Consider the following 23,002-nt stretch of genomic DNA (forward strand, 5'->3'; position numbering starts at 1 on the left):
TCTGGAAAGTTTTGTTATCTGATACTTCACTGACATTACCTTATGTGAATATGACATACAAATGGTGCCAGTGCGGTCATCGCCAAGGGACTGCTCCTGATTTATTGTAACTTGGCACCTAAATAAGCGGTCTCTGATGTAATAGAGCTTTACTGTTGACAGTACTTCCTTTATTAATGAGCCATTTCCTGCAGTGTGGTATGGTATATGTTCTCAACCACACTGTTATGGGACTGTGAAGTTTGAAGACACAATGTAACAAAGTATAGTGAGATTTGGTTTTAAATACTTGAACACTGCTTCCCTGTGGGCTCATTAGCTGCTTGGTAAACCCTTTAACATCTATTCTGGAGTGCGAGTTATGTTCTGCAGAGTATCAGCACCTGGTCCCAGAGACTAAAAGCAGGCACAAGGTACATTTTTTTTGAAGGTGACTAGTGACTTTTTAGATGCCGCAATTTTTGAGCTTCCCAGCTTAAGACACCTTAAAGTGTCCTGCTTTTCAGAAAGTGCTGAGCACCTGCCCTCTGATAATCAGGTCTATTTAAGGTGTAAAATTTAGGCATCCAAAGTAACTAGTCACTGTTGAAAATTGTGGCCCCCTGAAGCATACACAGAACATCCTCTTTGTCGTATTAGTCGTGATAATAAGTGTATTGGTTAGTGAGATCAATATAGTTTCTACTGTGCTAACAGACGAAACATTCATACAAACACAATACTTATTAAGATTTCCTTGAGCAGTTCTCCAAGTGTAGGGAAAGCAATTTATTTGTTTGTTTATATGGTGGGAAAAATATGTAGAAATCCCCGTGACAAGATTTGAATGGTGGTCTGAAAGGAGGAAGAGCATGAATTGGATACACTTATCCACTGAGTTATTTTTATATTGCAGTGTTAAAATGCCTTGGTCTTTCAAACATTGTTCTGTTATTCCGCCAACCAGGAGCATTTACAAAGAGCTTTCAGCCTGCCGAGTAAGTCCTTGGGGAAACTTTCCCCCCTTCCTTCTCATTACAAACCGAAGTGGTGGTGACTTGAGATACAAGGAAAGATGACTTTAAAGTACAGATGTATTCTAACATGGTGTAACATCATTTGTGTAGAAGAGCTAAATTCAGACTTCTGTTTTTCCTGAAAAAGGTATGAACGATTGGAAGACCAGCTAAACGATCTGACAGATCTTCATCAGCATGAGACTGCAAACCTGAAACAAGAGCTAGCCAGCATAGAAGAGAGAGTGGCATATCAGGCCTGTGAACGGTCACGAGATGTTCAGGTATTTTTATAATCAACTTCTTACATAGCCTAGAAATTTTGCAAAATTTGGAATAACGTTTGCATTTAAGGAATTTAGGCCCAACTTTTTACCCAGCTAGAGTGAAATCTTGGCCCCATTGAAGTCAATGGCAGAATTCCCACTGAAGTCAATGGGGCCACGATTTTACCTGCTAGTGTTTCAAAATTGAATGAATAAAATCCTGTGGATTCTAAATGGTGTCTTACATCTACTGCTCTGTCATCACTAGAGGAATAAGGAATCTACTGGTCTAATGTAAAATGCTCTGAAATGCAATAATTTTGCTTTCCCTGCTGGCTCTGTAACAGCAGTAAGATAACACTATTCCCAGTTGTGAGCTTAACATAAATTTATGTCCAAACCCCTTCCTAGCTGAATACTAACATAGCATGGCAGAGCCCTATATAAATTTTGAATTTTGTAGAAAAACGGTATAGTTGTCGAAAACTGACTGAGATCCCAAATTATTCATAAAACACCCATGTAGACTTGTGAATTATAAATACAGTTCAATGATGAACTGAGAAGTTTTTAACCTATCGAGACCTTTTGTTCCCTGTGTTTCTCCTGCAAGAGGTGTTCACTGCATTAACACCTAAAGTAGTGAAAAGAAATTGCATTTCTTGTATAGGTTTATGCATTTAGTGATGAGAACTTTACCACAGTCAACTAAACACAGTCAATGAAGTAGAAAATTATAAACATTCTGGAAAGTATGTATTTATTTACTTGTCACTTATGTTTGTACATATGTTGGGTTAATAATTGGGGGGGTTATTTTTATTTAAAGAGCATTTAGTTCACCTTTAAAAAACAGCCAGATGTATACATTCAGGTTCAGAACAAAAGAAACATCAAATGAGAGAAGACCAAGTCAGTAAGGGATGGAGAACTTAATTTCAAAATATAGACTAGAGTTTGATCTACAGAAAGTATAAAATGATGATGATTTGAAGAAAAGAGTAAGTGTGGGTAGCTATGTTTTGAGTGCAGGACATTTCCTAAAGACAACCCTGGGGTCTCGGTTATCCACTTTTCTCAGATGATCGGAATTTGTGATTTATTGCATAAAAGAACAAGTTGGAAAGTGAATTATAATTACAGTATTATTCTGACAGCTAAACATTTCTGCATTTTACTTGTTGCAAGAAAATATTAAGAGGACTGTATCTCCTTTTAAGCCGACATATTGATATTTAAATGATATAACTGTAAGCAAAGTACGGGTGGAAAGTGGCCAGCATGTCTGCTTTATGTTCTCTAGAGACATCCATGCTCACAATACATTTATGACATGGATCGTTGTACAGTGGGTGGCATTCAAGAGAATGAAAGTGAATTTAGACCAGAATGGAGGTGTAAACCTAATGGGTCCACCCTGAAGTTGATTTAACTGGTGTCACAGCAAGCCAGCAGTGTCCTAAAATTTTCAATGGTATATGCGAAGAAACTAATTTTGGTGTTGCTTTGATATAGTGAAGTTTCCATGGTAACAGCTTAGCTTACCCAGTTCTTCAGCTCATCAGTATAGGTTGAACCTTTCTAGTCCAGCACCCTCAGGACCTGACCGGTGCTGAACCAGAGAATTTGCCGAACCATGGGAGGTCAATGCAGAGTGCTAGCGAGTCTCCGTAGGCGCCTGGGGGCTCCATGCTGGCCCCAGGTTGCAGCTGCTGGCCTCTCGCCCGGGGTCCCAGCTGCCGGCCCCAAGTCCTCCTGCTTTCTCCCAGAGCTTTAATGCTGCAAATCAGCTGTTCACGGTGCGCTGGAAGCCCTGGGAAGGAGGAGGAAATAGTAAGGGCAGGGCCGCTGGCGCGCATGAGGCAAGTGGGGAAGGGGGCAGAGGGGGGAGCTTGGCACTGGTGGATGTTCCGCACCCATTAATTTTTCCCCTTGGGTGCTCCAGCCCCAGAGCACCCATGGAGTTGGCGCCTATGCCAGACCAAGAATGTTGCCAGACCAGGGAGTGCCGGATTAGAGAGGTTCAACTTGTACATTCAGAAAACATGAGACACCATGAACACTATTTTCCTCAACCAGGAAAAAATGTAAATGTTACACAATAGCATTGTCAAGTTTGATTATACTTTTATAATTTTTGTAAACAGTTGATTGTCTGCACAACATATTTGTTTAAATAGATTTATAAATTATATGCAGCAGCTGAATGAGGAACTGCTTTGTGTAGAAATGTAGCTGACTCTTATTTTTCTTTTTGTCTACAGGAAGCCTTGGAATCTTGCCAGACTCGGGTTTTTAAGCTGGAGTTCCATCAGCAAGAACAGCAAGCGCTGCAGTCAGAAACTGTGAATGCCAAAGTACTCCTAGGGAAATGTATAAATGTAATCTTGGCCTTCATGACTGTCATCTTAGTGTGCGTCTCTACCATTGCAAAGTTTATAGCTCCTATGATGAAGAGCCGTTTCCATATTATCTGCACTTTTTTTGCAGTGACTCTACTTGCAGTGTTTTGTAAAAATTGGGATCACATTATCTGTGCCATAGAAAGGATGATCATACCAAGATGAATCCACTAGTCCAGATGTTTTATTTTTTTAAAGAAATGTTGTATGTGAACAAACTACCAAAATATTTAATTTTGCAATTTAAACATGCAGACTGGATGAAGGCTATAAAAACTCTTGAATGCTAAGGTTTAAATACTTCAATTTATACTCCGTGGCAGTTATTTGCCTATTCAATTCTGCTGTATGTAATTGGCTACATCTATTATGAACTGCTCACTCATGTAAATCTTTTGCCTTAATCTTACCAGCTTTCCACTTTACAAACCAGCATATCTACAAGAGGTCATGCTACTGGTGGTGTAAGAAATGTGAAGTGTATTGTGTCATTAATTAGAGTGAGGAGGAGTGGTGGTGGGAGTGCATTATAATCATGTTTTTACACCATTCCTATTGGATTAATTCAGTTGTCTAGCTTTCCATATGAACCAGGATAGAATGGCTAGCTATATTTTACAATATTAGGAAATACCAGCCATACTTACAGTATTTCCTAATGCTAGATGATTTAACATCTGTGAATTAGAAACTGGGAAGGTGCTTAATTACAATCCAGCACTGTTTTCTGATGCTTCTGCCAGTGGGCCCTTACTCATACAGATTATTCTTTAAATGTTATACTTTCCCAACAATTTAATATGACTAGAGTCTCTAGTGATACAGATTAGTAAATATCATATCCTAGAGCTATTCTTTATCATGTTTAGGAAATACATAAACATAATAACATGCCTCCAAATATGATGCACTGAATGAATTATAAGATCACAAAGACCTCTTAGAAGAATAAAGAAACAAGTAATCAGTGCTGATGCCACTATGTTGACTTCAGTAGCTCTTTTGGTCGTATTTCAAGCTTTGCAGATTGCAAAGGGAGAGCGCATAAACATTTGTTTAAATTTTTAACAGTCAGTTGATGAGCTTTCCAGTGAATGTGAAACAGATAAAACTAGGCCCCAAGTTGGAGTAGGAGTTAGTAATGCTGAAGGAAATTGGATGTTGTGAATTTTTTTGCTTCAGGGTTCCACAGGAACCACCAGGTCAGGAGGGTTGGGAAAGAATGAAACTTTATATATTAGAACTAACTGTGGGATGTGTTGAGAGACATTCCTGAGAACAGTGTGTTAGACATCAGACAGTAACGGCACTATGAAAGAGGTAGGTTTTTAAAAATATTTATTTTGCCTGATCTAGAAACTACAAAATGTTTTTCTTGAAATCCTTTGTTGCCTGGGTAACCAGATATGATGTAAAGTAATATATGAAATAAAATATCAGGATTCTTCTCCACTCATATGTATCCAAAAAAATGACACGTGTCTGGTTATTTAATTTAATATTTAATGCTGTTTGCTTTTAAGATATGTTGTCATGACAGCATTATTGTTACTTTGGTCGCAGGGCTAGTTGAATTTTAACCAAGTGCAATAATTTGTATGGAAGTCTTTAGAAATTTTTATGTGGCGGGTGGGGGGGAAAGCACTTTGTCCTTTCTTTACCATAACACAATTTATAATTAATCTAATAGTTTGCTGTGGTTTCAGGGGCTGAACAAAGAGCATGGCTAATGGTGTAAATGATGATATAACCGAGACCTTAGAAAACTAAATTTTAAAAAAAATCATTAAAGAAATTCTGATATGTGCAATGTTTTTGAATATAGAAAGGAATTCAATCCGAAAGAATTGTGATACTTGACTTGCTGCAGGCACAGGAAATTAATCAAATAGAATACACCCACTTTATCCTAACTAGATCCTGTTCAATCTTCCCAGAGGAAAGTGGAGGAAAATAAAACAAACTTGCTGACACCTTCCATACCTCAAACTTAACAGTCAGTTTAACTCTGTATATGTGAGCAAGAATTGCCATATATTCATTCAAATCCATTTATTCTCAAAGCCACTATTGGTATCCAAGTAATTAGTCTTCTTTTCCTTGATTTCTAATAAATTGGATACTGTCTCCCTCTCTGAAAGCAAATAATTCCAAACACTGATGACCCTTCTGAGGGGAAAAACAGTCAGTGATATACCTAAACTTTTACCTTTTTCAGTTTGCAGGCAGGTCCCTGTGCGTTCCTGTTGCTGTTTAGTTCAATGAGATCCTTATTCCCAATTTTTTGTGATCCCCATTTAGGTATTCTATGTATACATTGCATTAAAATTTCATCCCCTAATCAGTCCAGCCACTCATAGCTACCTCATCTATCCAGTTCATAGGCTGGGGAGATTACAGACTGTATCAGTTGAAGAGATTAAACATATCTTCATAGTGAAGTCCCCTCCATAACTTTGAAAAAATGTAGCTGCTCCTTTCTGGATTTACTCCAGAATATGTACGTCCTAACAGAGGATTTCCCTTGTTTTGTTTATATACCCTTTTGATGCAGCTTGAGAACCTTTTGACCTTTACTGCATTAACAATACATTCCCATCTTCATTGCAGCTAACATGAATATTAAGTTCTTTTGTTGTCAGTACTTTCCAGTTCTTCAGCCAGCAATTATATTTTAGATTCAAAATCCTTTGACTTGCATTAAAATCCATCAGCCATTTTATAAACCATTCCCCTAATTTATTTAAGTTTTTCTTACCAATTTATAACTTTGTGTCTAAAGGTGAGTTTGGAGGGTACAGACCTAAAAGGAAGAGCCCCAGTACTGACTCTTGACATATGATAGTGACTTCTCTCCCTTGTAATCCATTGCCACCATTTTTGTGTCCTCCATTTAATCATTTTGATATCCAATTTATGTACCTGCATTCCAGGCTGGACAATAGAAAAATCAAGCATTGATATATTACTTTTGTTAAATGGCTTACAAATGTCTACATATATGTAATATGGATGCTATTTGTCAGTAGCTTTACTGAACTCAGGAAAACAATTGTTTAGTTTAGCATAATTTACTTACCTTTATTAATTTAACCTTGCTGGTTCCAATGTAGAAACCTTGAATTTGTGACCCATTCTGTGTTATCTGTCTCTGACAGTTTCCAGGATCAGGACATAACAAATTAAGCCTCCTTACCTCAATAAGATCAGCCAGTCTCTCTCATAAGCAGAAAAATCTGTTACAGCCATGATTTGGGAATACAAAGGCATCTACACTTGTTGGTAGTTACCATATTCTACCTGAGTAATCTCCATGTAAAATGAGAATGTAATGGTCAAAGGAACGGTTTTACACTTGGCTGATATCTGACTGACTCCAAATCAGAAATAGTGAGGTCTTACATAACAGATGCAGTACATTTCCTTATTGGCTTTGTATCAGAAATAAAACACATTTAAAAATCACAAGATTTCTCTAAAGTAAGAAAAAAGAAAATGTTTCTCAGTACAAGTTAATACAGCCCTAACTGTTCTGTCAATCAGGCACTTTCATCTTTTTAGGTTCCTTTCTGAGCTCTATCTAAAACCATACCAATGTTCCATAGGCTGACCCAAGCAACAGCAATTTCAAGATCTTTCTCCAAGAGAACTGCTCAGATTCTTTATGGATCTCATGTCTTCTGTCAAGTCTCCCCATCTTCTTCCCTTCTCTTTCCCTCAGCTGTCCTGGCCCTTTGGTAATCTTTCCCTCATGTTCCATTTTAATATAAATTTCAAAAACTAATTCAAAATGCCTTAAGGTACCATATTTTTCCTCATCATTTGCTTCAGTAATCTGCATATGTCCCTTGCTGAACCCAAACTTTGCTTTCCCAACTCTTCCAACGTTTTTTTTTTTTTTTCCTCCTTGTGTACCCTTATCTGTGGTAAGCCAGGGTGTCTAACTTGTGTTAAGGAAGTGGAAGGTAGCCTTTAATATGCTCATGGCACTCAATCCCTTTAAGTGTATGCCAAACTCTTTGCAACTCCTGCTCCCAAAATATGTTGGATTCTTTTCTCTGGCTGATTCTGGCTGGCAATCAAAGAACCACTTCATTTCATTTACATTATGATCACTCTTGCCAAGTGTATCTTCAGTCTCAAGATCCTTAATAAGTTAATCATAATTGGTTGGAACAGAGTCTAGTAGCCCTAGTCATTATGGTTAGCATCCTAACTACCTGAGAGATAAACACATCTTTGAAAGCCCCAAAGAGTTTGATGGTAGAATCCATACCTGTTGATTCCTGGAGAGTTAATTTCCCATGACAGTTACCTTCACTGTTAGCTACCTTTCTAATTTCAGCCCATTGATCCAAATCAAGGGATTTCTTTAGGGCTTCCCACGTAAACCTAGTGAAAGATGCCCACATAAATTTAGTTCCACTACTGTCCAAAGTCACTGATATTACTCTGACTAGATACTATCCTATTCAATTTCTTCCTGACTTATATACTAGAAGTTCAGTCCTTCACATAACCCAGTGATGCTTCTTGTCTTATTAAGCTCCAGTTATACTAGTTCTGGCTTTTCATAGAAAGCTATTGAATCTGGCCACTGCTTGTTTAGTATCAAAATGCCTAACATTAAGAAGTGCAACCGCTACTGGATTGTGTCCAGTTCTGGTGTCAACATTTCAGGAAGGATGTTGATAAATTTGAGAGTTCACAAAAAGACCACTGAGAATGATTTAAGGGTTGGAAAACATGCCTCACAGTGAAAGATTTAAGGAGCTCAATCTGTTTAGCTTATCTAAGAGAAAATTAGGGGGTGACTTGGTCAGTCTGTAAGATCCAGATCCTTAATGTATTTAGGCTTTTTATTCTATCTGTAAGGTTTTCATACCATGCACATCACCATAGTATCTGACCATCTTCCAGTAGTGCATTAAGCAACATGACTACATATCTGTGGCATATTGTTTGTGTTCTCATCCTCTTCCCAGAGGGAGAAGCATGTGGAGTTGAGTGTCTTGTTTTGGTAGGGTGGGTTTTTGTTTGTTAAATATAGCTGTTGCTATGTGTTCATGTTTGAGAAGAAAAGATCAAAGAAATGCGCCTTGCACTTGGAGTGGAAAGTGACAAGGTTTTTAATAGTGGTTAGCTCCTGGGGGAGTTTATTCCAGTCTTCTACCATCCCTAGAGAAGGTTCTGTCTCCTGCATAGACAAGTTTACTCTTATTGTTGAGCATTGCATTGTGCCAGAGGAGTGAAGTTGTTGACCATGGTCTTCGTCCCAGAACTTTGGGGGCCATGCCCAGGCCATGGAATGTTTTGAAGACAAGGACTGAGACCTTGAACTTGATTTGAAATTCTATGGGAAGCTAGTGTAGGGAGCAGAGGACCGATATGATATGCTCATGGTCGTCTGTGTTGCTGAGGGGAGAGACACTGTAGCATTTTGTACTAGTTGGAGTTTCCTAAGTTCCCATTTATTTTTAGTGGAAGTTAGGAGCCTAAATACCTTTCAGCATCTTTGCATAAGTACCTACATGGAGAACAGAGATTGATAAGGGGTCTCTTCAATCTAGCAAACAAGATATACCATGAATCAATGGCTGGAAGCTGAAGCTAGACAAACTCAAACTAGAAATAAGGTACAAATTTTTAACTGAGGGTAATTAACCCTTGGAACAATTTACCATGGATTGTAGTAGACTCTTCATCACTCAAGTTTTAAATCAAGATTGGATATTTTTCTAAAAGATATGCTGTAGTTCAAACAGGAATAAATTCAGGGAAGTCCTGTGGTCTGTGTTATACAGGAAGTCAGACTAGATGATCACAAAGGTCTTTCTGGCCTTATAATCTACAAAAATTTGCTAAACAAGCTCAAAATACAAAGAGGATCCAGAATCACTTAGTGTAAAATTTTTCAAAAGTGCCTAAGTCCCATTTTCAGAAGTGACATGCTCTGAGACTTAGGTGCCTAGATTTTATATTGATTTTTTTTAATAAGGCAGTTTTATAGCTTCTTCCAGATACATGAATATATATTCATAGTCAAAACTTGAAATACAGTACTGTAGACACAGACAAGTTTTTTAAATGACGTTTGAATGCCAATAGAATGAGCTTATCTGGTAGTGAAGCAGAGTTCAGATTAAAAAATGAAAATTTTTACATTAAAATAATGGACGAAAGAAAATATTGCAATTTACTGAATTGCTAATCACCCTTGAAGAACAAAAAGCACTATAAAATACAGTTTTGAGGCTAGTAAAATCCTTTCTTCTGTTTTCTAAGATATTAGAAGACAATGTACCTACAGATTGCATGGGGACTTGATTGAATTGTCTTGTAAATTTGATTTATTGCATATGTGTGGTGTATTAAGTTGTACTGTTGGTAGAAAGCTCTTTCTTTCCATGAATCTATTGCCCTTCCTTTTTTGTAAGATAATGCTGACTAGGCAGTACCAAAGTGTACTGAAAGTTTGTTTATTTTTATTGACTGAAAATATTTGTGTCAGCATGTAACCTGTGTATCTCGTACCACTTTCATTTTGTGCAGCATGGTGTAAAAATGCATCTATTAATGTATGTAATGTTTTTGTATATTTCTTGGTGTGGTCGTGATTGCTCAAAGGTGCCATTAACATTTTTTTAAAATAAAAGTATTTTAAATTTAATTTGCTGTTAAATGTTCATTTTCTTACAGTTATCATTAGTCAAATCCACCTCACTATAGTGCGTTCTCTGTCCATAACTACATTTCTTAATGGGGAGCACTCTCTCCATTTCAAAATAAAGATGAAAACATTCAAATGTTGATTTTGAGTGCTATATCCTGTGGGGATTTAGTCAGAAATTGAGATCTTGGATTTTATTTACAGCTATGGCTTGGTAATGGTGTAAAGGTCAGATGTGGAACCATCGCTGGACTTTTTTCCAAATTCATTGTGAACATGATATATGGTGAGTTGGTTTAATTGTATCAAGTGTTTGGAGTCATTTTGGACTTTTTTTCTTTGGACAATTGAAATAGAAGCTTGAGGTTTTTTATTTATTTATTCTAGTGTCAGAAAACAGGTTAAGACACATTACCAAATATTACTACTGTTGAGCATACATTCTTAGAATGTTCATATTAAGTATAACAATTCTTAACTAAAAAAAGTGCTCATGAAAGGTGTTAGATTGACAGCCCTTGGGACTAAAGTCATGTATACCCAGAGTACATACATACCCAGACCACATACAGCAGGCCATTTTGTTCTGCGGCTGTGCATCATCCCTGCTGTTGAAGAAATGGGATAAAATAGTTTTCATGTCCAGTGCTGCCCCTTCCAAGTAATGCCAGTTTTAGTGCTAGGTTTTGGTGTGGATGCTAGGAGCTTTAATCTTTAGTAAAGAGATCAAGACTAACTTGTTTCACAGACTGTAGGTTGTCCTCAGACTCTAATAATTATTGGTTCTTGCTAATATTGGAGGGATGTATGTTAGTGGCCAAGAGAAAAAAATGTTCTCCATTACTAACCATCTGACTCAGCCCTCATAAAGGGTTGTATATGCTTGTACACATTATAGCACCAAATTTAACTTCTTGAAATTGAAAGAGGCGTCAGCACTGGGGTGGTACAAAGCATTTATTATTTGTGTAGCAGTAGCACAAAGAAGCCAGGGCCCAGTTGTGCTAGCGGTGTACAATGCCATCCTGTACAAGGATGAGGGTCCTTGCCACGAAAGAGTTTACAGTCCAAGACAACAGTTCAATACAAGAAACAGACAAGTATATATGAGGAAATAATGAGACAATGCTAGTCAGCATGCAGCAAACAAGTCTCGAGTTCTGGATAGGTATCATAGCAGAGAAATGACTTAACGGGGAATTTGAAGGATAACAATGTGGTTTTGCAGATATTTACAGAGAACTCCACCCACACATAACAAGGTTATATGTTGGAAAAGTATTTAAATGGCCAATCAAAACCGGCATTTGTGGAACAATGACAGAAGTCTATTTTCTTTATATTGTATAAGAGGTGTTAGGTAGAGTGGGGTTAGGATGTGGAGGGCCTTAAAAGTGAAGATAAGTCGTTTGTGTTGATGTGGTAGAGAGGCATATGGCCAAACTCTGCCTCCAGGCTTTATACACTCCCCCAGCAGCTCCTCTATTACTTCTGCAGAGTGAACATCTTTCTTTCTACAGTCTCCAGGTTGACTTGTTGCTCCTGAATGTCATTCTTCAGTTTCACAGATGTGGGTTCTTTTTGTTTTGTTTGTTTTTTAATTCTTGGATTTTTTTTCATCCCAGACTTTCTAAGAGAGACTGCATTTAAATGTCATAGGAAATTGTATTTAGTTTTTGTATTAGCATATTCTATCTTAAATAAGTTCATTACTTTGCATGTGTTTACTTTATTACTCAGTTCAAAGCAAATGGTAAATTTGGATGCACACAATTGCAATTCTTGCCTTTTAGTGAAAAAATACAGTAATTGAAAGTGCTAGAGTTCTCCCTACAGTGACAATCCATTCAGATCAGGGCTGAGATAAATGAAAAGATATGGGGAACTCTGCACTGCATCATCCTGAATTCTTACTTGACATAGTGTTTCGCTTATATTCAGACTGTTGATTTAGCTGAAAACTCATTTGTTTTATGTCTGGTGACAGCTGAGTCCCCCAGGTGATAGCAATCCACCTTTTACGACATGAACTGCCAGTTTCAGACAGAGCTTGGGCAGAGGCTGAATTCTCTTTGTTTCCAGTACAAGTTTGAAAGTTAACTGGTGCTCAGTTGGTAAAGGAAAATTCTCAGGAATTTTCTGGCTTTATTATCTAATATTTTATCTCCATCTCAAAATAGAAAAGCTTTGGATGGGAACTTCATGACTGGTGCTGCATTTGTTTAATTCACAATCTACTCTCCTGGTGAAGATTCGGATTCTGTTCTCCCTTACACTTTTGTAAATCTGGAGTAACTCCACTGAAGTCAATGGAGTTGTACAGGTATCTATCTGATGTAAATGAAAGTAAAATCAGGCTTGAAGTCTGTAATGTATAAATGCAACACAAAAATATTATCTAATTTTAGCCCACCAGGACACAGTCTGTAAGCAACCTCAGAGTTTGCCTTTTGAATACAATTTTAATTTTTTTAATTTACAATTTTGTGATCATCTTACAAATATTTTTTAAATTTAAGAAAAGTTGAAAAATTGGAGAGGGTTCAGAGAAGAGCCATGAGAATGATTAAAGGATTAGAAAACATGCCTTAACATGATAAACTTAAAGGTTCAATCTGTTTAGCTTAACAAAGAGAAGGTTAAAGGGTGACTTGATTACAGTCTATAAATACTTACATGGAAAACAAATATTTAATAATGGGCTCTTCAGTCTAGCAGAGAAAGGTATAACATGATCCAATGGCTGGAAGCTGAAGCTAGACAAATTCATACTAGAAATAAAGTGTGTCTCTTTTTTGTGTTTGTTTTTGTTTTTTTAACAATTAACCATTGGGACAATTTACCAAGTCATGGGGGATTTTCCATCACTGATAATTTTAAAATCAAGATTGGTTGTTTTTCTACAAGATCTGCTCTAGGAATTAATTTGGGGAAGTTCTATGGCCTGTGTTCTACAGGAGGTCAGACCAGATGAACGCAATGGTCCCTTCTGGCATTGGAATCTATGAATACGTTGATTATTTTATGTTATGTTACGAATTACACCTGGTAGGACACGCATACAACTGCTGCGAATTACACCTGGTAGGACACGCACAGTTTGAATCTAGGCTGAGGCACATAAACAAAGTCCACAACTGCAGAGTTCCCAAAAGACACTAAGTTTATTACGCTCGAGCGTGGTGCCCCCCTGCTAGCCAGGAGGGGACCCTGAATACAGATTATACAAAGGTTATATACTTTTTAGCAAAGCATGTTGCCCTTGTGCATCGGAAACCTTAGCCAATAAATAAACCCTTGTCTTATCTACCACCTATCCCTGCTTGGTGCATTCCTCATGCTATACCAGTATGTTAATTACACAGCATGGTCCTAAAGCCATGCATCAGTAACCTTTATTATCAGGATGGGAGGCCTCACATCAAGGCCAAGAGACAGGGAATTAGAGACTGACAAAAACCAAATACTGGGAGTCAAGGCAGGCTGGAGACAAGGAGGAGGATTTTCACAGGGATTCAGTGTCTAAGGATCACTCCTCCTGGTGTATGATGTGCTGGCATTTAAACAATGGTGGGCCCGAAACCAAAATGGAGTCACATGTGCTAACTTTTCCTTAACAGTCCTCCCTTTCTTTTTGTATGTCAGTAAGCTATATTGGGGCTGAGTGACCACGCTGCAGGGTTAGCAACTGCCGACAGCACATACTGCAGCATTGTAGGCATACAAAAAATAACGCAAAAACAATAACAGTCAAAAAAAGTAAATACAAAATACGCTGTCCACAAGTCCCCACATCCGGTAGCCATAAGGTGAGCCAGTCCCAGACCTCTTGGAATCCGGCGCTGGTAGTGTCGAGGCTGATGTGGTGGAATAGGGCTGCCTGTTGCTTGAGGACGTGGATGTCAGTTTCCACCCTATGGTGCTGATTTACAAATACACAACAGCTTGAGTTGACCAGAGCACAAACCCCGCCCTGATTTGCAAGGAGATACTCCAGGGCTAGGCGGTTTTGCAATGTAGTTTGGGATAGCTGGGTGACTTCAATTTGAAGGGCAGAGAGAGCATCTGCAGTAGCATTTGCCATTAGTTTCAAAGCAGCTGAAATGTTAACTATAGCTTTTTTCAGCTCGCTTACTCCCAACCATGGCAGAAACCAACGCACAAAGGAGTGAAAGCCTTTGGGCCGTTGAGAAAGGGGGTTTAAAGGAATACTTCGTCGGTCCCTCCATACTAGATTGCGGATCTCTTTCCGGGTCAGGTTCTGGTGTACTGTCACGGCGGATACTGTAGCCCCTAAGGTACATGGACCACACCATCCTGCTGGGAGAACCTTATAGGCTGTGTGATTGCATAACCAAAATCAGCCAGACCCCTCGGGGACTGGCCACAGGGTCCTGGAGTAGGTAGAGGGGCCTCCCGCACCAGAGCTGATTTGAGTGGTGTCCTTGCACCCCACAAAATTCCCTACAAAAACTGTATTTTCTATGCCCTTATGTCATGACACACATAAAGCATAATTACCCTGGGCCACCATATCAATAGACCATATTTGGATTGTAACATTCCAGTTAAATGTAGTGTTTGCCCATAGCTTAGTTTGGAATGTTCGATTAAGGGGGATAGGTACCCCTACCAACGGGACCCCCTGACCTAAATATGTGGGGGTATAAATACAAATCCAACACTGCATTCGATTTACACCCTGTTTGATAGCGCGGGTTAAATTCAAGAAGCTATTGCCCTCCCATCCTTGTACTGGACTTGGGAATAGGGAGAGGAAACACCCAGGCAAACCATACCAATGTTGGCATCCTCCTTTATACCATACAAAAAACACTACCCCCCAATGTAAGTCCAATAAACAGGAATACAAAAAGTCCTGGTGGGCTGTGAAGGTCCCAGTAGCTGGAAAGCTTAGTCCATGGGTTGGTTGTGGTGTTCATTCGTGAAGTGGCTCATCCAATGGCTTGTCAGGGTCAGGTGGGGGCCCCAGCGCCAACTTAACGTAGCTATAATGGATCCAGGAACCTTTACCTGCAAAGGAGTGGTGGCAGATGGTGGGAGTAATGTTCGTGGTTGTAAGGCATTTTTGGTATTTATACTTGCCTACAAGCACAGGTTCCAGCCTCTGGAATAAACCCACCCCACCACTTTACTTCACAATCCCAAGAATACATCCCGCAACTTCCTCCCTGCCAATGTACAATGCTCCGTCTTTGCCATCAAGGCCAATTCTCAGTGTCTTTTGCAGTCAGGAATCCTTGGATTTTGGTGGTTTTAGCAGAGCAGGCGTTTCTTCTTCTTTTTTGGAACAGGCATGGTTTTGCATTATACAGGGGAGAGGTTACTAGCATGTCACCCTGTAGTGCTTTGGTTTCTTTAGCAAATACTGAATGCAGGTTAGCTTTGTCAGTGGACAAGGGAGAGGTTACTAGCACTTCACCTTGTTTTTTTTTTCTGCTGTCCAAAAGGAGGAAAGAAAAAAACCCAAAAGGAGGGTCAGGCTGATCAGTAGTAGAAGTGAAGTCATCTCGAGGGGGAGGGGTCTTTTTGCAGTAAGAAGCATGGGTCCAGGCAGTCAGTCCTTGTCACTTCACAGTGGTGTTGGTAGTTAGCAGGACTTAATAAGGGCCTTTCCAGCATGGGGCCAGAGTAGTCTTTTGTTGATGGACCTTTATGTAGACCCAGTTACCTGGTTTTAACAAATGGCAGGTTTGCTCAGGATCCTTGGAGCAGGACTTCTTTCACCTGTAAATACAGAGACCTAACACATTTTATTAATGTCTGGCAGTGTGTTGCAGATCTCACAGCTGCTTGGGCACATTCAAGCCTCCCTCTTTTTTGGCTGTTAGCCAAATCCTAGCTGTGAGTAGTGTCCTTGGGCAGGCCAGTGTCTTATCTTTGGACTGAGCCTGCCAGCTACAGCGTTGAATTAGCTTGTCCTCCGTTTTATTTTTTTTCCCCTTTCATGGCTTTTATTAACCTGCAAAGGAAACTTTCACTTTTTACTTATACACCTTTGTTTAAAAGGGAACACATGTACATTGCCCATTATATAGCACTTTAGTCTTATTGTTTAATGTATGCCACATACACCCTTTTAGGAAAATGACTTTATTACAGAGCTTTGGAGTAACAAGCCAGGACAAGCACATCCACTTTTGAGGAATCCACTTGGTACAACCTCCGGTGTCCAATAGCTTTCCTCCCTCCCCAGCCCTCTGACTAGAAATGTGAGGTAGCCAGAAGGATTTCATGTATAATATGGGGAGTGGGTTAACCTTTCATGTCCTTGCTTCCAAAGACTGTTGGTGTGCAAATTTTAACAACAATTTTTTTTAATTAAAAGATCTGGCCAATTACTTTTTTTTTTTTTACTTAAGCAAATGTATTAAACTTTAGTATATATTCCAAGTTGAATAAAACGAGTATCTGCATTTTGATGTAACCCTTCTATTTAGTTTTAAACTAAACTGTCCTATGAAAAATTAAACACAGCAATTCTGGCCAAAAGACAAACACCACAAGACAGGACATAGAACACAGAACAGAATTCCTATTGTGCCAGTAAATTTATGAGATGTTGAATTGCTTTTCAGCTGGCATCAGTTTTCTCTGATTTTTTGAAAGACAAAAAAACCCACAGATCTACCCCTTTTGGGCAGTCAGTCATTGCTTAAAATATTTCCTTTTTATGCAAATACCCTTGTTAATTGCAGGCAAAACAGAGGAATTACCCATATTTTCTTGTATTTGTTTTATAGGCAGCCCAGGTTTCAGTGGCCTCTACCTTATTAGTTAGGTAATTTTACATTAAAACAAATGCTTTCTGGCTTGCTTTTGGATCCACAGGTTAAAGATTCTTACTCTAAAAAGGGCACAATAAACTTTACCAGACTTTTGATTGCCTTTTACTTTTAACTCCTGCTGTCAAACACACAGTGACCTGAAAAGGAAGACACCACCTATTGTAGCCCCTTGGAGCCTAATAAGATATTTAATTAAGTAGCATTGTATAATTGCATTTCTTTGGAAAAGGGCCCATTTTTTTCCAAAATGGCTGCAAAGAAACCAAGAATTCTTTTTCTTTCCAGTATTTTAGAAAGTTCAACTGCTTAATTCTTTCCAGCAACTAAAGAGTTAACTTCTTACTTTCCTTTCTTAAATCACTTGCTTATTTCCCAAAACGACACCCAATTAACTTAGATTTTACATTTCAAGTATTATTCTGGGATTTACGTTTTCCATTCCTGTAATTATTTACTCCTCTTTTTTCACTATGACCTCCAAGTTTCCAACCTGTTTTCCAATCTCTCTATCTGTTGCCTGCCCAATTGGGCCCGATCCTGTTTTTTTTTCTCTGAACTGTCCCTTCCATGAGCACCAGCTTTGTTTCACTACCAAATTAACAAGGAGGGTAGGCTTCTTAACTAGCCCCCAGCCCTCCTGGTCTCTTTTCTTAAATATTTTCACTTACAAGGGCTACCCGAGTCCTACCTCCATGAGGCTTGTCACCTGGACAGAAAGAACGGCTAATTGGCAAGCAAGGAGGTGACGGGCATAAGTCAGAAAGCCGAGGGTAAGCCGGAGGAGGGGCAGAAGCAGGCATAGCACAGAGCGGGGCTGGAGACCCCTGAGATGAATAAGAAAAGGAGGAGGAAAGAGGACGTCCTTTCGCATGCGCATAAGCCCAGTTGTCCCATACATACCAATAATCCATCTGGGCTGGAGCTTTGTTTTCCAGCCTTTTCCTAAGCGCTGTTAATTTTTCCCCAGCAAAGGAACCATCCGGTGGCCAGTCAAAAGGTGTTTGAGCTGTTAGTGCTGGCCACACAACCTTGCACAAGATTACAGCTTTTTTTTTACCTAAACCTTTGGTGCAGGAAATATTCCCCCAATTCTCGAGAATTTCAGCCAAAGGGGTCCCCTTACTTACACTCTGCCCAGAACCCATAATGGGATACCAAAAGGACACCAAATGTGCCACCTTATCGCCTAAGCAACGGCTCACACCCCCCCTCCTCGGAGTTCTCAAAGGTGAACTCACCCTATGGCGGCTGGAGCTGTCCGAGAGGAGGAGTGTAGTCTCGCTTGTTGGGGCGAGCCTAGAGTCCCTTCGTGGTCGCCAAAACTGTTACGAATTACACCTGGTAGGACACGCACACAACTGCTGCGAATTACACCTGGTAGGACACGCACACCAATGCTGCGAATTATACCTGATAGGTCACGCACAGTTCGAATCTAGGCCGAGGCACATAAACAAAGTCCACAACTGCAAAGTTCCCAAAAGACACTAAGTTTATTACGCTCGAGCATGGTGCCCCCCTGCTAGCCAGGAGGGGACCCTGAATACAGATTATACAAAGGTTATATACTTTTTAGCAAAGCATGTTGCCCTCGTGCATCGGAAACCTTAGCCAATAAACAAACCCTTGTCTTATCTACCACCTATCCCAGCTTGGTGCATTCCTCCTGCTATACCAGTATGTTAATTACACAGCATGGTCCTAAAGCCACGGATCAGTAACCTTTATTATCAGGATGGGAGGCCTCACATCAAGGCCAAGAGACAGGGAGTTAGAGACTGACAAAAACCAAATACTGGGAGTCAAGGCAGGCTGGAGACAAGGAGGAGGATTTTCACAGGAATTCAGTATCTAAGGATCACTCGTCCTGGTGTATGATGTGCTGGCATTTAAACAATGGTGGGCCCGAAACCAAAATGGAGTCACATGTGCTACCTTTTCCTTAAGAGTTAGAAAACACCTACTTTCCCAAACTGCTGTGAACCCTCTTTGTAATTTTTTCACTATTATAACAGCCATATGTTCCAGAATCAATAACTGCTTACATCCAAACTAAACAGAGGAATGGAGAACATGGGACTGTGTAGGCAGCAGCCCTACAGTAATGTAACAAGCCACTTAAATGGGACTGACTCGGCTGCAACTACACAACATAATATCCTGTTGATTGGTCTCGGTCCTTATACCTATTGACTCCCATAGTCTTTTGTTTTTTGTTTTTTTTTTAAGAATTATACCAGGGATGAAATCCTGGCTTTGTTGAAGTTAATGGCAAAACTTCCTTGACTTCACTGGGGTCATATTTTTACCCCATGAGTAAAGAATTCCAGTGACGTTTAGTCTTCTGACTACAAACGTTTCTCTTAGGAGTGCCACATACAGTATCCACTCTATTTAATTTTTCCTCTTCCTCAGCCTAAATAACCCACCCATTGGAGCCAGTCATCTCTGGGGCTTGTGTTAGAAGGTATGGGACTTTGTCCTGTCTGTCTGGAACTCAGAGTATGTTTATACTGCAATCACAGGGTGCGACTGCAGCACAAGGAACCATATCCGAGCTAGCTTTGATCTAGAGCAATGACATTGTGGAAGTGTGCGTTTCTGCTCAGGCTGTACAAACCTGCCCAGAACCTGGGGTAATTACTCAGTGGACTAGTCTGCACTGAAATGCAGCAGCTTCTCTGCTCAGGTATCTGAGCTCGCTAGATTAAAATTCAGGTACGTTTACTTGAACTGTAATCACAATCTGCGCTTTCAGTGTAGACCTACCTAAGATTGTTGCCTGCCTAATACTTCCAGGCCCAGCTGAAGCAGGAGTAGGATAGAGACTTTGATCACCACACTAATTAATTTTCCATGCGGCTTCTCTCCTGCTAGACTGCATTTAGACCAAGGTGACTGTGACAGTCCCCAGGGAGGCATATCACTACTATCTGCTCTTAAGTGTGTCTGCCAGGGGTCAGCTCCCCGACAACCCTGGCCACAGGCAGAACAGATACTCCCCTTTCAGCTCCAGTGGACTCTGCTCTCTCTCTGAGTGAGTGAGTAACAGGTATACAACCCCCAAGGACTCAAAGCGTACCCCTAGAGTGTCCAACCTCTTAGGAACAGTGGGTCTGGTAATTTTCTGTGTGTCAGTGGCTAAGTACACTGCAGCCTACCAGTTCACTTAAGAACATAGCGCTGCTTAACTCACAGCACTTAGATTTATTTATAGAGAAAGCAAGTACAGTGGAACCTCAAAGATACGAATACCAGAGTTGCGGACTGACCGGTCAATCGGACACCATGGGGAACCAGAAGTAGGCTATTAGGCAGCAGTGGAGTCCAAAAAAACAAACCAGCAAATACTGTACTGTGCCTGTATTGCATCTTAAAGGTAGGCACATCTGGGCTGCCAGTCCCCACCACTATCCCCTACTCGCCAGGGTGTGGGGCAGCCACTTACAGGTAGGAGGTGGTGAACACTTTCCCCCTCTCCCTCCTGGCTGGGAGAGGGACAAGTTTGCAAGTTCAGAGCCTGGGAAGAAATTTCCTGAGCTGCTATTGAAACCTGGCCTGGAGTGTAAGCTGCCAGAGCCTGAGCTCCTGCCTGCACCCTGCGATCTGGAGGAGCAGCTCAGTTTTAAAGGGTCACAGGCTGCACCACGCACCCACTGATATTGTGGTGCCCTAGGATGCCTCATTCATAACCCTTCCTGCCAGGGGGCTAGAACCAGCTGTCTGGGCCCACCCGCACTCACTGGGCAGCCACTGCAGAGCTGAGCCCCCGCTCCGAGCAGTCCCCCCGAGGAGCATCCCATAACAGCTTGTTTAGAGTAATAAACAACCTCCATTCCTGAGGTGTCCATAACTCTGAGGTTCTACTGTATAAGTTTATTTAACGAAGAACGCAATTAATGTGATAAACATAAATATTGGAAACAAAGGGTTACACATAAAAACAAAGTCATAACACACGTTCTGGAGCCTAAACTCAGCTAACAAATGCCCTCTTGTGTAATAAAGTCCTCACAGCATTTTTCAACCAAGATGGCTGAGATCCTTCTTTCATGAGGCCAAGCCTGCTGGAAGCTTGGCTTCCCCTGCTGAAGGATCCCAGGGCATCTCTCTGCACCCCCGAAACACACCAGACCTTCTTAAACACCTCAAAATATCACCTCTAAAACAGGGGATCTTCCCCCATGCTCCTGCTGTTTACCTCTTCCTGTTTATTTTCTTTTGAAGTTTCCACAAGCTCATCATTAGTATTTGACTCAGTATGCAAAGGACGTTTATTGTAAGATGCAAAGGACGTTTATTGTAAGACCCATAATACACAATGGTCAGGTAGGGAGATAAGTGTTTCCCACCTCCTGTCTGGAGAAATCTGTCTCAATGCACACAGTCTCTCTGGTCCTTTAACTACAAGACCTTAAGAGCATAATTTCTAATATAAATATTCCTTACATATTATCTGCTTATACATTCTGCAAAGTTTCTGATGACCAGTGTGACACAAGCTTTCTGTAGAAACCTTATATGGCATTCTTTAGTGAACTAGAATGTAAATACCAGATGCTGGAGAGCCCTGTCACCGTTCTGTACCCATGTGCCTTCTCCCAGTTGGCATCAGGAGATCCTTAGCTCACAGTGACATGTACTAAACATAGATTAACCACAGATTTATACCTGCTACTACAGCAACAGTCCTATCTAAAGAGACACTTCTGGGTTACCAAAACTTGTGTGTGTTCCACATAGCAGCTACTTTCACCCTTACTCCATAGGGACAGCAAACAAGTCTGAAGTGAGCTTTCGGATTCATTACAGCATTTCTTGGCCATGACTACGTATTATCTATCCTATGAAAAGAATGGAATAGGGGGAAGGAGGAGGGAAAGCCTGAATTGCACTTATATAAGAGACTGTTCCCATCAAACTTCTCTTTTCACTCAGGTAAGCTTTCCTTTTTTCATTTTTTTTGTAAAATTCTGAACATATAATCCAGTAATTTCCCATTGTTAAAGAAATAATTTAAGATTACTTTGCAAGTAGAAATAAGGAATCTCAAATATTGGGAACCAAAAAGCTTTCCAGCTGTTTTTTTTATTATTATTCCCATCCATTGGCCTCTCTCCTGTTTAACCACTTTCTTCCCTTGCTGTGCTCACCTGCTACTCCCTAGGTCTCCTGCTGGTCCCAATATGCATGTTGTTCTCCCTTCCCTGGCCGTCTTTTCTAAGAACCCTTGAATTCCATCTCTTTGTCTCCTACTTCATCTCCCTGCCTTGGTTGCCTCCTGTGAGACCCCTAGCACAGCCCCAATTTACATCACTAAAGCAATTTTTAAATCATTAAGAGGGAAACAGGCTTTGTGTTGCCTTCCACAAAGATGCTGTTCAGAACAGCTCTAGGGGAGGTGGGCATGCAGTTCTGCTCCTTGCTTAGGTCTTCAGACAATTAGACCTGCTGGGTCTGGGTAGCTCTAAAGTTGCTCCCTGATGCAAGACCACTGGCCAAAATGCACTCCTTTCCTGACTCAGTAAACCCAGAAACCAAGCAGGATCCTTTTCTGCCTGGGGAAAAAAATGTCGGAGCAGATGTAAGGCTGCATGATTCCTCTCTCTTCCTCCACAAATCCTGCAGCCAATTTATTTAGTTCTACATTGAAAATACCTGTGTAAAAATGGCACCAATTTATTCAACAGATTAGTTGCCCATACATATTCTGTCATATTTACTTTAATGACTAAAGTAAGATTTTACTGCTTTTTACTCCTATTAGCCCGGCAGAGCCAATACAGAGTGAGGTGGGTTCTTTTCTTGTGCATCAACAAAATTCCGTCCAGTTACAGCTGTGCAACCTTACTGAAGGGTT

General features: G+C 40.3%; 1 protein-coding gene across 4 annotated transcripts in view; it reads left to right on the forward strand.

Annotated features, from left to right (window-relative positions):
* TMCC3 (transmembrane and coiled-coil domain family 3) overlaps positions 1 to 8,728 on the forward strand; it is a 234,653-nt gene extending 225,925 nt beyond the window's left edge. For all 4 annotated transcript variants that reach the window (XM_073327540.1, XM_073327538.1, XM_073327539.1 and 1 more), the window contains 2 exons: positions 1,144 to 1,279; positions 3,526 to 8,728. In XM_073327540.1, the coding sequence (XP_073183641.1) occupies positions 1,144 to 1,279; positions 3,526 to 3,828 (439 nt within the window). In that variant the 3' untranslated portion in view covers positions 3,829 to 8,728. The remainder of the gene's footprint in view (positions 1 to 1,143; positions 1,280 to 3,525) is intronic.
* Positions 8,729 to 23,002: the final 14,274 nt, after the last annotated feature.

This window comes from Lepidochelys kempii, chromosome 1, assembly GCF_965140265.1.
Source record: "Lepidochelys kempii isolate rLepKem1 chromosome 1, rLepKem1.hap2, whole genome shotgun sequence".
Lineage (NCBI taxonomy): Eukaryota > Metazoa > Chordata > Testudines > Cheloniidae > Lepidochelys > Lepidochelys kempii.